The sequence below is a fragment of the Euleptes europaea genome, chromosome 1 (assembly GCF_029931775.1).
Source record: "Euleptes europaea isolate rEulEur1 chromosome 1, rEulEur1.hap1, whole genome shotgun sequence".
In the NCBI taxonomy this organism is placed as follows: Eukaryota; Metazoa; Chordata; class Lepidosauria; order Squamata; family Sphaerodactylidae; genus Euleptes; species Euleptes europaea.
The window spans coordinates 160,545,386-160,561,974 of NC_079312.1; the positions used below are offsets into that span (position 1 = coordinate 160,545,386).

General features: G+C 45.3%; 1 protein-coding gene across 1 annotated transcript; it reads left to right on the forward strand.

Moving 5' to 3' along the window:
• The first annotated feature begins 2,630 nt into the window (after positions 1-2,630).
• LOC130477170 (keratin, type II cytoskeletal 4-like) lies at positions 2,631-15,909 on the forward strand. Its single transcript, XM_056849240.1, has 7 exons — positions 2,631-2,900; positions 5,842-6,056; positions 6,974-7,034; positions 7,815-7,910; positions 11,457-11,621; positions 13,925-14,050; positions 15,685-15,909. Exons 1-7 carry the CDS (start codon positions 2,631-2,633, stop codon positions 15,907-15,909), a joined length of 1,158 nt encoding a protein of 385 aa, XP_056705218.1.
• Positions 15,910-16,589: the final 680 nt, after the last annotated feature.

Here is a 16,589-nt window from a genome sequence, read left to right on the forward strand (position 1 = left end):
CTAGATCAGGCAGGATATTGAGAACAAACAAACCATTGCAATGAGTGGCTGTGGCTCAGTGGTAGAGCATCTACTTGGCATGCAGAAGGTCCCAGGTTCAATCCCCAGCATCTCCAGTTACAGGGACTAGGCAAGAAGGTGGTGTGAAAGTCCTCTGCCTTGAGAGCCTGGACAGCCACTGCCGGTCTGAGTAGACAATACAGACTTTGATGGACCTTGAGGGACTGATTCAGTATAAGGCAGCTTCATGTGTTCATGTGTTCATTGACGGGGAAATGTTGCAGACCATGACAGAAAAGCTCCAGAAAGATTGTTTGTAGAGTCTTAAAATGGAACACAGGATGTGTCGTACACTTAATTGAATTAAATGGCGCTGGGTGCAAAACAAGTTTCAGCACCAAAGGCTAGTGGGGCAAAGAAGCAAAAAGAAAAAAAGAAAGAAAGAAACGACTTCCCCTTTGGGAATATAAAAGCCAGTGGTTAATCAGATAAATGTCAGAAACATCTGTGGCAAGCTAAGGATGCTGCAGCAACCCAACAGGTTATGAACACATGAAGCTGCCTTATACTGACTCAGACCCTTGGTCCATCAAAGTCAGTACTGTCTACTCAGACCGGCAACGGCTCTCCAGGATCTCAGGCAATTCTTTCACGTCACCTACTTAACTAGTCCCTTTAACTGGAGATGCTGGGGATTGAATTTGGGACCTTCTGCATGCCAAGCAGATACTCTACCACTCAGCCACAGCCCCTCTTTTCAGTTTCCAGTGTGGATATTGCAACTGGGCTGGAGTGGACCGATATCCCATTTGTCCAATTCTATGGGGCTAAGAGGAAAAAAAAAGATGAGTTTGATGACAGAATTCTGCAAATAATTGTGCGGAAATGCTCCAAAAGCAAGCAGTGAGATCAGCAAGCTGTTCCTCCCCCCCCCCACTACAATACCTTTGTGGCAAATCAAAATTAGCCCCATCATTGGAGTGGTGAAAATGACAAAGGATTTGAAACTGTCTGCATTGGTTTCAATTCCATTTGGAGAGGGAAAAATCCCTGCAAAGGTGGAAGGTTTCTGCAAAAAAAAAAAAAAAAGATGTGAAGTTTGTACTCAAAAAGGACACTACAGCACAAGCAACCCACAATTATTTTGCTTGCATTTGCACAGATCAAATGCCAGCACACATACACCGGCCCTTCAGTGCATGTTTGTATGACTGAGAGCCAGTGTGGTGTAATGGGTAAGAGTGGTGGACTCTGGAGAACCGGGTTTGATTCCCCACTCCTACACATGAAGCCAACTGGGTGTCCTTGGGCCAGTCACAGTTCTCTTCAAACTCTCTCAGCCCCACCTACCTCACAAGGTGTCTGTGTGGAGAGAGGAAGGGAAGGAGATTGTAAGCCAGTTTGATTCTCCTTAAAAGGTAGAGAAAGTCGGCATATAAAAGCCAACTCTTCTTCAGAGGCAGCATGGTATAGGGGTTAAGAGCGGTGGTTTGGAGCAGTGGACTCTAATCTGGAGAACCAGGTTTGATTCCCCTAGTCCACATGAGCAGCAGATGCTAATCTGGTGAACCGGGTTGGTTTCTCTACCCCTACAAATGAAGCCAGCTGGGTGACCTTGAGCTAGTCACAACTCTCTTAGAGCTCTCTTAGCCCCACTTAACTCACAGGGTGTCTGTTGTGGGGAGGGGAAGGAAAGGTGATTGTAAGACAGTTTGATTCTTCCCTAAGTGGTAAAGAAAGTCAGCATATAAAAACCAACTCTTTTTCTTCTTCTCTTCCAAGCACTATATAAAACAATTGACTAGGAGTATTTGCATGTTAGTCATGGGTTTCACTTCCATGCCTTCCATTCAAACCAATTCAGACATTCGAATGGGCCAGATTGCATGCTTGTCTCGCCTAGATAAGGGGGTGCATGTATCACTTCACCTGGGAACTTTTTGTGTGTAGGTCTCTATGTAGTACATCCCAACTTACATGTTACATTCTGTGCATGATGAGCACTTGTGCAAGTTTTTCTACCAAGCAAAAAGAACTGCTGGGCCAAATAGGCACCATGAACTTGAGGAGAAAACGTGATGGATACCATCACTTATCCAAGAATGGCTTCTTGTTCACAGCAGCAACAGAAAAGGAGAGGTTGGCCAGCAGCATGTACAAGGAAGGCGAAAATATTTTAGATCTTTGTAACATTACTAAAGCACAGCCAATTTAGTTAATGGAACCTAAAAGCTTTTGAATGAGTTTTGCAAACAGTGATTTAAAAATAATGCTTCCTGTGTGATTCTGTTCTAGTCGAGGACTATTTTCTTCCTCACGCAGCCAGAGGAGGTCAACGTCTTGCTGCCAGGCAAAGCACACCTAGTAATATCCAAAATTAACACTGTTGGTTTCAGACTCCCAGCCTGCCTCCCGTACTGCATATAAGGAGGAGCTCCAGATCTGGCCTCAAAGAAGCAACTTCCTTCTCCTCTCCTCCTCGTTCTTTCAGCACTGCTGGCCTTTCTGCTCCACCAACAATGAGCCAACAAATCTTCAATTGTCCCAGTAACAGAAGAACTTTTACTTCAGCCTCTGACACTGATGGCAGTAGAATATTCAGAATCAGCCAGCCCCCGGTGGGTCAACCTATGGGAGCCACGTATGGGATCCGAGGGAGCACCACCAGCCAAAGTTTCCATAACTTTGGTGGAAGGCAAAGAATTTCCTGCTGTGCTGGTCACAACTATATAGGTCCTGATGGCAGTTGCAGAGTCAATGGCATCCGTGAAGTGTGTGTTAACAAGCATCTCTTACAACCTCTCTTTCTGGGGGTTGACCCAAACGACCATCATATAAAAGCACATGAGAAGGAGCAGATGAAGGCCCTCAACAATCAGTTTGCTGGCTTTATTGACAAGGTGAGACAACCAATTATTCTCTTTCCTCCCCTCTCTCTTTCTCACTCCCCCCAGCATGGTGTAGTGGTTAAGAGCAGGGGACTCTACTCTGGAGAACCAGGTTTCTTTCCCCACTCCTACACATGAAGCCAGCTGGGGGACCTTGGGCTAGTCACAGCTCTCTTAGAGCTCTCTCAGTCCCACCTACCTCACAAGATGTCTGTTGTGGGGACAGGAAGAGAAGGAAATTGTAAGCCGGTTTTATTCTCCTTCAAAGGTAAGAAAGACAGCATATAAAAACCAACTCTTCTTCTTCTTCTTCTTGAACACATGAACACATAAAGCTGCCTTTACTGAATCACACCCTTGGACCATCAAAGTCAGTATTATCTACTCAGACCAGTTGCGGCTCTCCAGGGTCTCAGGCAAGGTCTTTCTCATCACCTACCTGCCTAGTCCCTTTAATTGGAGATGCCAGGGACTGAACCTGGGACCTTCTGCATGCCAAGCAGATGCTCTGCCACCGAGCCACAGCCTCTCCCCACTCCCCATTCTTCTTCATCTTCTCCTCCCTCGTCGTTTGATTGCAAACGAAAAGTAGATCCACAAGAGCTTGAGCATGCAGACATTCAGAGCCGAATTAGAACTCTGATCAGTATCTCTGCCTCAGTCTAGGATGCCACTGAAAATTCATTTCAGATGCACTTGCTACAGTGAGGCAACAAAATTAATCTGGGGTGCTGAAAAAGTAGGGTCACTTATACACTGGGTGTTTCCCCCAGGTTGGCTACTGCTTTCCTGCTTTCCCACAGGATCATGGTGCCTCAGTTTACCTCCTGGGTTTTCCCTGTCTTTCCTGCAATCTTTCCCAAACCTGCTGTGCTGTTATGTTTTGGGTAATATCACAATATAGCCAGGGTGGCAATTGTAAAGATAAGCAAGTCCTTCCCAGAGTAATTTTCCCTGACTGGTCCCCTGCAGTGGCCATTCCCGGACATCAATTTCTTTTCTTTTTTTAAATCAGCAGTTGCATAATGTTATAGTAGCCCTACTCAGAAGTCACACTGAATACACATACAGTTGGTACCCACTTGATTTTTCTTTATGTGCATGCTGAGTAATTCTGATGTTACATTCAATTCATGTGCAATTGTGGGTGTCCTTGAAACCCCACATTTATCCAGGTACTGGTCCTTGGTTTCATTTGTAAAGTGAAGGAGCATTGATTTTTTTCTTACAAACAGCTGTATGCACATACATGCAGGTTGTACATGGGTTCACCGTAACATCTGAAAAGGGCTACTGTTATAGTATTAAACAATCTATCAAGTTATCTCAATTCCTAGCTTTCATTTTTTAGAAAAAGTAAGTCTGGCCCTTCTGTTGCGAAGATATATCTGTCCCCTTATCTCCATGATTAAAGGGGCTAGAGACTTTAAAAAAATTGAAAGCTGTGATTTCAGAGAATATGATAGAACACTATAAGAGAACCAGCGCAGTGTAGTGGTTAAGAGTGGTTGACTCTAATGTAGAGAACCGGGTTGGTTTCCCCACTCCTACACATGAAGCCAGCTGGGTGACCGTGGGCTAGTCACAGCTCAACCCCACCTACCTCACAAGGTGTCTGTTGTGGGGAGAGGAAGGGAAGAAGATTGTAAGCCGCTTTGAGACTCCTTAAAAGGTAGAGAAAATAGGCATATAAAAACCAACTCTTCCTCTTCTTCTGCAACATATGCAATTGTAATTTTTTTAAACAACAATTCTGAAAACCCACAGTGGTAAGGAGGAATGCCCACTGCCAGGGGTCTGGGGCAGAAAAAGTGAAGAAACCTGCCATATGGAAGTCTCATTGTATTGGCTGCAGCAGCAATGGGAAAACCACACAAACTGTTCTATATGGAAAACACATAAGGCTTGATTTTCATATGCATGCATGTCATAACGTCTTGGTCCTTCGTGATTGTAAGCATCGTAACTGGCATTTGAATGGGTGAAGTGATGCAATTGTGTGTTTCGAGGTGCTTTGAAATGACATGGGAATTCTATGTGTGGGATTGTATCTGTGATAACCCAGCCATATGTGGAAGTGATAAACACGTATGAGTGATTCCGCTGGATATTCCGCATCGTTCTATGCGCTAGATTTTGAAACCTCCCTGGTCACTGAAATTCCTGGTACTTATCCCTGTGAGCTCCTGATGCGCACGTTACCCTGCTCACATGAGACTAGTCATAAGAGAAGAAACAGGCTGAACGAGGGTGATATCCATAGACTTTTCAATTAGAGGTAGGCAACCTTTTCTGGCCCAAGTGCCAAAAAACATGTAGGGTCTACCTGTGAAGATGCCAGCCCAGTGCTAGCACCCAATGGGAGCCTTAAGGTGCGGGGACATGCTAATAGGTGCCAGCATGATGCCTATTCTCCCCCCCCCATTTCTTCCCAACATTCTACCATAGGGTTGCCAGGTCCCTCTTCGCCACCAGCAAGAGGTTTTGGGGGCCAAGCCTGAAGAGGGTGGGGTTTGGGAAGGGGAGGGACTTCAATGCCATAGAGTCCTATTGCCAAAGCAGCCATTTTCTCCAGGGGAACTGATCTCTATCGGCTGGAGATCAGTTGTAATAGCAGGAGACCTCCAGCTAGTACCTGGAGGTTGGCAACCCTATATAAAGCACACTTAGAACAATGACTAATGCAGAAAACAGAGAAGGTTGCTCTTTTGAGGACAGATAATTATCACATACTAAGGTAAATATTTTTAATTTATTAGAGTAATGTTAGTTCAAAAAAGGGAGCTTCACTAGTTAGAAATTTGGGAAACACTGAATTAGCCCAATCAAACCCAAAAACATAGCCCTAAACTTGCAAAGTTTTCTTAACTTTGCCGCTGATGCCTTGATTCACTTCCAAAAGCCTAGGCGGTTTAGTTGCAACATACTGTACCTTGTACTTGGCGAATTTCAGGTGCAGTGCTTGGAACAGCAGAACCAGATGTTGCGTACCAAATGGCAACTGCTGCAAAACCAGAACATTCCAGCAGTGAAGAAAGATCTGAAGCCTCTCTGCGAAAACTACCTCAACAACCTGAAGAGGAAACTAGAGCTCGTATTGTGTGAGAAGAGCAAACTCGAGGTCCAACACAAAGCCATGCAGAACCTCGTTGAGGAGAGCAGAAGCAAGTAAGCAACGTCACAGTTCCCCTTGCTGGTTTTGATGGATGCTAGCCTAGTCTCTTAAAATCCCACTGCTGTAACTTCTACATAATCAAAGGGCTGAACTAGATTTTCTAGAACTTGTCCTTGACAAGTTCCAGGGCTTTTTCGGCCCTGGCCCTGGCTTGGTAGAATAGTCTTCCTACTAACATCAGGGCCCTGTGGGACCTTAAGGCGTTCTGCAGGGGCTGTAAAACTGAACTATTCTGCCAGGCCGATAACTGAGGGTTAGTTTCACATTGTTGCTGGCCTCGCCATCCTCCCCCCACTCTCTGATTTGTGGGGGTTTCACTGCCTGGCCAGGGTTTACAGTGACGGTTATCTCCCTAATATGAGAATGCCATCTTGGTTTTATTTCTGTATTGTGTTCTGATATTGTGGTTTTAGCCGATGTTCTATGGTTTTAAATGCTGTTACTAGGGTTGCCAGGTCCCTCTTCAGCACCGGTGGGAGGTTTTTGGGGTGGAGGGCTGAGGCGGGTGGGGTTTGGGGAGAGGAGGGACTTCAATGCCATAGAGTCTAATTGCCAAAGTGGCCATTTTCTCCAGGTGATCTCATCTCTAACAGCTGGAGATCAGTTGTAATAGCAGCAGATCTCCAGCACATCACCTACTTGCCTAGTTCCTTTAACTTGAGATGCCGGGGATTGAACCTGGGACTTTCTGCATGTCAAGCAGAGGCTCTACCACTGATCTGGTTAGCCTATTTCCCAAGCCAACATTGCAATCCAAACAAAGTGGCCAGGATAGAATTGTTACATGTATATTTAGTCCCTCAGAGAAAGAATTTTGGGTATTCTAGTGTGGTTCATACCTGCTTAGTGGGTTGAGATAAAAAGACCTAAATTTCTCTCCACCTCTTCTATTTTTTTCAAATGGTTCAAGGTATCAAGAAGAAATGAATAGACGAACCATCGCAGAGAATGATTTTGTCGTGCTGAAGAAGGTAAGCCGGCTGGGTTGTTACATGAAAGGTGTCCGTAATAACAGTAGATGTGTATTTTGCTAAACATCCATCTTTGAGTGAAATAGACCCATGCTCATAACCCCTCTGTGCCTATTAGTATGTATATATTTCAAATGAGCTATTTGAAAGTGCCATTTTTATTTGTCTTCTCAAACTTTCTAATCCAGCTTTATTGCATACTTTATTGTATGCATGGTATTTTTGCTTATGTAATACCATTTTCTGCGTTGTTTAACATGTCTAGCTTAAGCTTTGTTTCAGATTTTTGCTTGTGTCAGATTTCTGCAATCCTACTCCTATTACATTGTTTATTTGATGTCTCATCCTATTGTTTCCAGTGATTTACATTGTGTGATCTTCCTTGAGTCTCACCGAGAAAGGTGTATTATAAACAAACAAATAAGTAGTTTTCTAATAGAAACATGTTACATTCTGTAGTAGGTTTAAGAAGAAGCTATGATGAATGTAGTATATACAGTGTCTTAGCGCCTGAAACTATAAAACTAGGGAATATCTTTGGGCTGTAAATATATGAGGGGAATTGAAGAAGATGGAATAATCCTTTCATAATTCATATTTTGCCAAGACCGTCTTTCCATATTTTATCCATCTGCTGAGCCGTGTTGGGAAAATACTCTTTAGAAAGACCCATATTCAGAGATACAGCATTTCAAAAACCTAATTTTGGATTGCAGTAGTCCAACTCGCATCCCCATTCTTCTTGACTTAGGAATTAATATCTCGTCTCCTCTTTTTCAGGATGTCGATGCTGCATTTAAGTATCAGAAGGAACTGGAAGTGAAGCGGGACTTGTATAAAGAACATCTTGATTTCTTGAGAGTTTTCTGCGCAGAGGTCTGGCGCTCAGTATTTTTTAAGCTGCTTCTAACATGACTGTGGCATGACAACTGGCTCCTGACGTTGTACCAAGGGTGTTGCCCTAGTTTTCATCACCATCTTTAGAAAAGGGCATCGCTCAGTGGCAGAGTATATGCTTTGTAATGCATGCGTGAGGTCTCAGGTTCAGTCGCCAGCATCTCCAGTTAAAAGGAGAGCCAGAAAGGCATCTGCTGGAGACTTTAGAGAGTTCTTTCCATTCAAAGTAACAATATGGGTGAATGGCCTGACTCAGTAGGAAGCAGCTTTTGATGTTCAAACACCCAACATTTGGCCTTGTTGTTTACTTCCTTTGACACCAACACCTAGTTCCACACAGTGACATTTTGACTTCACTGGAACATTGTTCGATATCACATATACATAGGGTTACAGTCTTGGTTGATATCAGGGGTCCGCAAACTTATTAGTCAAAAGAGCCAAATATCAACAGTACAATGATTGAGATTTCTTTTGAGAGCCAAATTTCTTAAACTTAAACTATATAGGCAGGTACACTGTTTATTAACTTAATAAACTTTAATTAAAGTTTTAAGTCTTAATTAAACTATAGGTATACTGAATAAAACTTGATATCATACTTAATAGTGATCTTATTTATTGATAAAAATTAAATTGTAAGTCCCTGCCATTTCCCCCTCCCCGTCCGGAGTCCTCGTCTGGAGGCCTGGTCTACCGCCATAAAAGCCTATTGGTAGACCTGGCCTCTGGCTGAGTCCCATTGGGAGGCCAGGTCTACCCATTGGCTTTCTTGGCAGTAGACCTGGCCTCCGGAGGCCCATAGAAGCCAATGGGTAGACCTGGCCTCTGAAGGGGGACTTTCCCCTCCTCAGAGTCCAGGTCTACCGCCAAGAAAGCCAGTGGGTAGACATGGCCTCCCAATGGGACTAAGCCGGAGGCCAGGTCTACCAAAGGAAGCCCGCCCCACCCAACAGCTGATAGGCGGGCGGGGGGGCAGGAACCACCAAGCCGCCTGCCCAGCAATCGCACTGCTAGAGAGGAGGGGAGGCTTTAGCCTCCCAACCATTGAGGGCAAGGGAAAGGGGGACCTGGCCATTCTCTATGGCGGGGGGGGGAGAGACAGCGTGCCCGCTCGCCTGCTCTCTCGCGCTCTCTCTCTCTCTCTCTCTCTCTCTCTCTCTCTCTCTCTCTCTCTCTCTCTCTCTCAGGCGCGCCGGCTCTGCAGCTCGGCTGCTGGCGCAAGCTGGCACGAGAGCAGGGGCTCCGAACCAAGTTTGGAGAGCCGCACTCAATGGGCCAAAGAGCCGCATGCGGCTTGGGAGCTGCAGTTTGCAGACCCCTGGTTGATATCAATGCCCTTTAAGACTGGTTAAATGTCTGTCAGTTTCATGGCAACTTTTCTCCCAAGGCATGAGTTCATAAAACAATCTCAGCATGGAGGTTTTGCTCTGTTTGGTTAAGTGGAGCAAGATTATTATTTTTTTGAGCATCCACACCAATGTTGTCTTCCAATCATGGACCAATTGTCCACCCTCTGGTATACCCTTGTTTTGCACTGTTCTTTCAAAACCAGCTTGGGTAGGATCTTTCCTGAGAGGCCACAGACAAAGTGTGGTTGGGAAGGTGCCCTGAAGGCACCGTTTTCTTTATGGCAACTGCCAAAGGCCATGAATGAACCTTGTTAAATCTTCCCCCCCCCCCAAAAAAAAGTTGTTCTATAGCAAAATATTGGTAGTGAAACATATCGGGGGGGGGGAGGGATACTGCAGAGCTTGAGAAGGTTCAGAAAAGAGCAACCAAAATGATCAAGGGGGTAGAGAAACTGCCCTATGAGGAGCGGTTAAAACTCTTAGGACTGTTTAGCTTGGAAAGAAGGTGGTTAAGGGGAGACATGATAGAAGTCTATAAAATTATGCATGGTATTGAGAGAGTGGACAGGGAGAAGTTTTTCTCCCTCTCTCATAATACTAGAACGCGGGGTCATCTGCTGAAGCTGGAGGGTGAGAGATTCAAAACAGATAAAAGGACGTATTTCTTCACACAACACATAGTTAAATTGTGGAACTCCCTGCCCCAGGATGTGGTGATGGCTGCCAGCTTGGAGGGCTTTAAGAGGGGAGTGGACATATTCATGGAGGAGAGGGGTATTCATGGCTATTAGTTAGAATGGATACTAGTCATGCTGCATACCTATTCTCTCTAGTATCAGAGGAGCATGCCTATTATGTTAGGTGCTTTGAAACACAGGCAGGATAATGCTGCCGCAGTCATCTTGCTTGTGGGCTTTCTAGAGGCACCTGGTTGGCCACTGTGTGAACAGACTGCTGGACTTGATGGGCCTTGGTCTGATCCAGTACGGCTTTTCTTATGCTCTTATTCTGAACAAAGGCCAAAATCATGCCACTGTGTGTCTGAGACAGTGTTGGTTTTACTGTGGGTTGTGTTTTACAGTGTGGATTATGAAGTTGCAAGTGTCTGCATTGTCACATGATTAGCATTCAGTCACATGATGAACCTTGTATGCCCCCTTTCTCATATAGATCCCTGATATATGCCTTTGGGAGGGGTGAAGGTTCAAATCCTCCAAGCTGAGGCTGTACCCACTCATTGCTGGATATTGTGCTATTCATTGCACTATAGATGTAGTTCACTACCTGGTTTATCTTGTCCACACAGGAAAGTCCAGTTGTGAATTATTGCTATAGCCCAACGGTAACACAATAGCCATCAATGTGGTGATGCTGCCCAAGCCAGAATGCAACATATTGCACACCAATGTGGCAAGAACGATGAGGCCAATGGAAACTATGTGGTGATCTCTGTTTGTGAAGAGTACTATAGAAGTCCACACTGATGTTAATGTTGTCTACTATTTACAATTGGTAGGGGCCTCACCTGGCCAGCTGGGCATTGACGTCCAACTGGCATGACTCTAAACTACCCACATCTTTGCTAGGTCATAAGTGAGTAGGCTCTTTTCTCTGCTGCCTAAGGAAGGCATTATCCAAGAGTGTAAATGGTGTCAATAGTAGGTACAGTTCTTAAAGAACGTGTCTCTAGGAGTAAGTGGTAGGCATTTATTTGCTTGGGGACTGATTTATAGGATCCTTTGTGAACTGGGAGGGAGGGAAAATGGCACAGTTTAACCTGATCTTGTCAGATTTCTGAAGCTAAGCAGGGTCAGTACTTAGATGGAAGATAGCTGAGGAAGGCAGCGCTAAACCATCTGCTTCTCACTTGCCTTGAAAGTCCTTTTCTGGAGTCACCATAAGTCAATTGTGACTTGACAGCACATTTGAACTGGTTCAAATTCTATGCAACATTTACAAAGGGTTCCCCGAAATGTGCATGTTTAGCCTGACAGGTGGGTCCTTGGTAAAATTTCACACCAAGGAAGTGGCAGATCTGTGAATTAACACATTATGTTCATTTATACATCATCAGTTGCTCAAAACTAAATAAGAAAATTCACCTTGATAGGTTGCTGATGCAGTCTCCATTGTGGTATTCTAAGATCTGACTCAAATTCTGTGCTATCTGCAGGAAGTTGCCGCATTGAATCGCCAACTCTATGACACATCAGTTGTTCTCAATATGAACAATAGCCGTCGCCTGAACATGGACGGCCTCATCCAGAGCGTTGAATGCTGGTATCAGACCATCGCACAGAGGAGCAAAGAAGAAGCTAATCTCTTTTACCAGAATCAGGTATGAACAAGGGATGTGGAATGGGTTGTAATAGTGAAGAACCTACAATCCTGCTACTCCAGATCCCCAATATCAGACTTTTTTTAAAAAAAAGAGGGAGACAAAGTCAACTGGGCTGGGGGAAGGAGCATGGAAATGAACTGCTGGAGAGGTGAGTGTTTGTTTGGATTTTTTTTTTTTTTTTTTTGCCTTTACTAAATTGCTGGGGAGTATTAACTGAAGTTGCAGTGTGAGAGGATAGTGTTTGAGGGTGAATGGGTGCGTGTAGCCTGCTGGAGTGTGGTTTTTGTTTGTTTCCATTTGTTTCTTTTGTCTTAGGGTTCCCAGCTGCCCGCTAATGATGGGCAATCACCCACCGAATCATGCACTGCCCACCGACACTCAGCTGGTCAGTGGGTGAAAGCAGGCCGGTGGAAGGAAGGCACAATCTGTGACCCCTGCACAATGACATCACTTCCAGCTTGATGTGGAAGCGCTGTCATTGCTCTAGCCCTCTCCCCAAAAACTCTATGTAAACCATAGAATCTAGGGGCAAGTGCTAGAACATTCCCTCCATGCAATGCTGGTGTTTCCGCATCAAGCTGGAAGTGACGCTATCGCACAGGCAGTACAGATTGCTTCTCCAAACCTACCTTCCAAAAGCTCCCACTGGTTGTCAGGAGGGACCTGGCTATAGGGTTGCCAGGTCCCTCCTCTTGATCGGCGGGAGGTTTTAGGAAGCAGGGCTGGGGTGCCACATTGCCACTCAAATTTTGGGGGGTTGAGTGCTAAAGTAGCAGCAGCAATGCAGCGCTTTCAGAAGCAAAGCCGGAAATGACATTGTCACATCCGTGCAGCTGTGCGTGCACACAATTGCCACCCCAGAGCGGCTGGGTAGATTGGTGGGCAATTGCCTTCCAAAAACACCCACCTGGCAACCCTACCTGGCTACCCTATTTTGTCTGGTTTGTTGCTAATTGTCACTGATGGAGGAAGGTTTTTTTGCCTGGGGCTGATTGCTGGCCCTGCCCTCTGCTGTTGCTGTTGAGAGGTAGGGGCAGTCAGCCTTTGAATTCTCCTCATCAGACTGTTAACTTGGGACTTGATAAGAAGTTAAGAAGTTTTTACATTCCTAAATGTAGGGTTGCCAGCTCTGGGTTGGGAATTATCTGGTGATTTTGGGGGTGGAGCCTGGGAAGGGCAGGTTTGGGGAGTAAAATAGAACATTATAATTGTTCTAGCAATCCCTATTATGATAGGCATAAACCTGAATTCGGACTATGGTGTGTGTTATTAATCAGAGAAGATGAATCGTGATTGTGGTTACAGAAGAGACAGATCACAGCACACAACAAATCAGAGACAAAGACTTTTGTCTTAATCAAACAAAATCCTTTACTTTCCTAGATAGGGTGGGGTATACGTGGAGTAAAACAAATAATACTTTCTTTCTACATGACTAGTTCCCTACAAAACTTGTTAGTTTGCACTAACAGGTAACTACAGGCTTAGAGTCCATCTTTGCTCTTAAGAGCAGAGAGGGCTTGCATCTTGTCGGTGTAAGATCCAAAACGTGAGTGAGAAACTGCTGCCTCTTCTAAACAAAGGATAGCAATTATCCCAAGTGCAGTAGGTACGTGGCCTTTGGCATGTAACCCATGGCGATTTTGCTAACCAATGGAATACTGACATTTATCATTGCATCATCTCCTTGAGACTAACTTAACTGTTGATACAAACAAATTAACCCTTTAACTATCTTGACAGAAGTGGAACTCGTACTGAATCCCCAACAATGTGCTATAGACATACCGGGCAAAGATCCCAGAAAGCTGTTTGTGGGAACTTCCTCAAACTTCAGCTCCTGATTTTATCTCTGCAAGGACAGTTGCTATGTGATTTTGTTCCAAGCTAGGGTTGCCAGCTCCAGGCTAGGAAATACCTGGAGATTTTGGGGGTGGAGCCTGAGAAGGACAGGGTTTGGAGAGGGGCAGGATTTCAATGGCATATAATGCCATGGACTCCATCTTCCAAAGCGGCCATTTTCTCCAGGTGAACTGATCTCTGTCGCCTGGAGATCAGTTACAATCCCAGGAGATCTTCAGCCATCACCTGGAGGTTGGCAACTCTGTCCAGTGCTCATGGTGACGTCAGTGTGGGAGATGTTTCCTTGATTGAGAGTACAGCCCTTGCTCTGTGAGCCATGATCTTCCACTTCAGTGGGCTGACTTTCTGTGGCCATTGAGGTGGAGCCTCCACTGGTCCTTCCCTAGCATGAAGCAGAAAGATGTCTCTGATCTTCCATCTCGTTTTCTGTGCATTAGATTCAGAACCTTCAGAACCAGAGTTGCCAGTTCCATGAGAACCTCAAAAGGAACAACAATGACCTTGTGGAGCTGAACCGGATGACCCAAATTTTGCAGTGCCAGGTGGAAAACGAGAAGAAAAAGGTAGGTAGCTCCTTAGATCGAGTCAGCTTTGGTTTGGTGTCCTGTTGGCCTTTCAAGATATTTGCCTTGGCAGTCTGAAAGAGCAACGCAAACAACTGTAATCAGTGGTAAAGTACCATTTATATAATAAATCACAAACCTGGCAGATAGTTCATCAAAATGAGAATTTGGCATGCTAGATGTGGAGTCCCTGACCTGCATGTCCCAGGTGAGTCCAACCTCATCAGATCTCAGAAGCGAAGCTGGGTTCAGCCTTGGTTAGTACATGGATGGGAGACCACCAAGGAAGTCCAGGTTTGTTATGCAGAGGTGGTTGCCTTGAAAACCCTACAGGGTCACCATAAGTCAGCTGTGACTTAACAGCACTTTTCAGCACTTTCCACCTCAGATGTGGAGTAATGAGAGAAGGTGGCGACTAGTGTTAAGGAGGGGAAGATACTGAAGACCAAACCGATAAGATCCTCAGCAGCATCACTGATGTTTATCACAATAGGCCAAATAGCAGCTGTTCTGGGCATTTCAGGTCAAAACTGTGGCATGGGGGCAAAACATAAACTTTGCTTTTTTTACTTCAGAGTAGTGATTGGAAATGGACTCCTATGCACCTGACTTTGATAGGTGGGAAACCCTTTGGGATCTCCATTCACAAAACATTCAGTGTCTCATCTAGAGCTGCCCTTAGTGTTGAACCCTTGCTCCTAAAAGGAATTGTACAGTTGAGGTTTTTAAATTTTTTTGCCTTCAGAGAACACTTTCCATACCAGCATATCTGCCCACCTGTGAATGTTGGCCATGAAACCCCACAAGCTTGAAGAGGATTCTGGAACACACCCTTGAGTTTCTTTAGGGTACTTGCCAGGCTCGCTGTGCATGATGGTTGCTTTACATGAACTCGTTGTGAACATTCAACTGCCCTCCCCTCATTCCATAGTCCTACTTGGAATTGAGTGCCCATGTCATTTTTGCGCATGAGCTGCTTTTGAACATCCACACCCAACAGCTGCATATTTCAGAGGGAAGATCAATAGTAGGCAGACAAGCTGTCTTTTAGGAAACTCCCATTGTTGATGAGGAACCTCACGGATTCTGGAACACCGTGTGAAAACCACTGCTCCAGAGTGGTAAAAACACACACATTTTGTTGGGAGGGAAGAACATAAGAAACACCATGCTGGATCAGACCAAAGTCCATCAAGTCCAGCAGTCTATTGACACAGTGGCCAACCAGGTGTCTCTAGGAAGCCCACAAAAAAAGACCACTGCAGCAGCATTATCCGGCCTGTGTTCCACAGCACCTAATATAATAGGCATGGTCCTCTGATCCTGGAGAGAATAGAATAATAGAATCATAGAGTTGGAAGGGACCACAAGGGTCATCTAGTCCAACCCTCTGCCCTATATCCAACCCCCTGCCCAATAGGTATGCATCATGACTAGTATTCATTTTGACTAGTAGCCATGGATAGCCCTCTCTTCCATGGACATGTCCACTCCCCTCTTAAAGCCTTCCGAGTTGGGAGCACATCCTGGGGCATGGAGTTCCACAATTTAACTATGTTTAAGGTAGTTTAAGGTTGGGTCCAAGCATATTTGGAATTTGGTATTCACTTTAGCAATGTCTGTTTTTTTCACAGGTTGCTTCTCTGCAGGCTGCCATTAACACCACTGAACAGCATGGCACCTGTGCTGTAAAAGAGGCCCAGGGCAATTTCATGGAGCTTCAGAATACCCTGCAGAGTTCCAAAGATAAACTGGCTGCCCTCTTGCGGGATTACCATGAGCTAATGAACACCAAACTAGCCCTTGATATTGAGATTGCCACCTACAAGACAATGCTGGAGGGTGAAGAGAAGAGGTGAACTGAATACATAGTTGTCTCTGGACAGGACACATGGGCCATTTATGCACGGCTGTTTCTCTTGTGGTCACCCACCGACTGCTTCAGAGTTTCCTTTTGATTATGCATGCCTTTCTTGAATTTCCTGCATGATTCTGCACATTTTGCCCATGTTTTCTGGAGGCAGAAACGCACGGGGAGAGCGAGGCGACCTCTGACGGTCGGGAAAGGCATGCATAATCAAAAGGAAGCTCTGAAGCAGTCAGCGGGGTGACCACGGGGAAATGTCCCTACATAAAAGGCCATGGTGTTAAAAGACTGCCAAAAGAACACTTAAGCATTGGTCTCCAACCCATATTCCTAAATTGGTTTATCTGTTTCTGTAAACTACTTTTAGAGCTGAAAGAAGTCCCTCCCCTCCCCAAACCCCACTGTGGCTCAGTGGTAGAGCATCTGCTTGGCATGCAGAAGGTCCCAGGTTCAATCCCCTGCATCTCCAGTTAAAGGGACTAGGCAGGTAGGTGATGTGAAAGACCTCTGCCTGAGACCCTGGAGAGCCGCTGCCGGTCTGAGTGGACAATACTGACTTTGATGGACCAAGGGTCTGATTCAGTATAAGGCAGCTTCATGTGTTCATGTGTACCAGTGCCAAGAGGCCATATCAGGGAAGGCCTTCTGCATGCCAAGCGAAGGCTCTACCAC

Excerpts from the sequence above, each read along its gene's own strand:
- LOC130477170 (XM_056849240.1), top strand. The coding sequence starts at position 2,631 with ATGGGAGCCACGTATGGGATCCGAGGGAGCACCACCAGCCAAAGTTTC. Across the intron at positions 7,035-7,814 it reads ATTTTGTCGTGCTGAAGAAG|GATGTCGATGCTGCATTTAA; the intron begins GTAAGCCGGCTG and ends CCTCTTTTTCAG. Across the intron at positions 11,622-13,924 it reads ATCTCTTTTACCAGAATCAG|ATTCAGAACCTTCAGAACCA; the intron begins GTATGAACAAGG and ends TCTGTGCATTAG.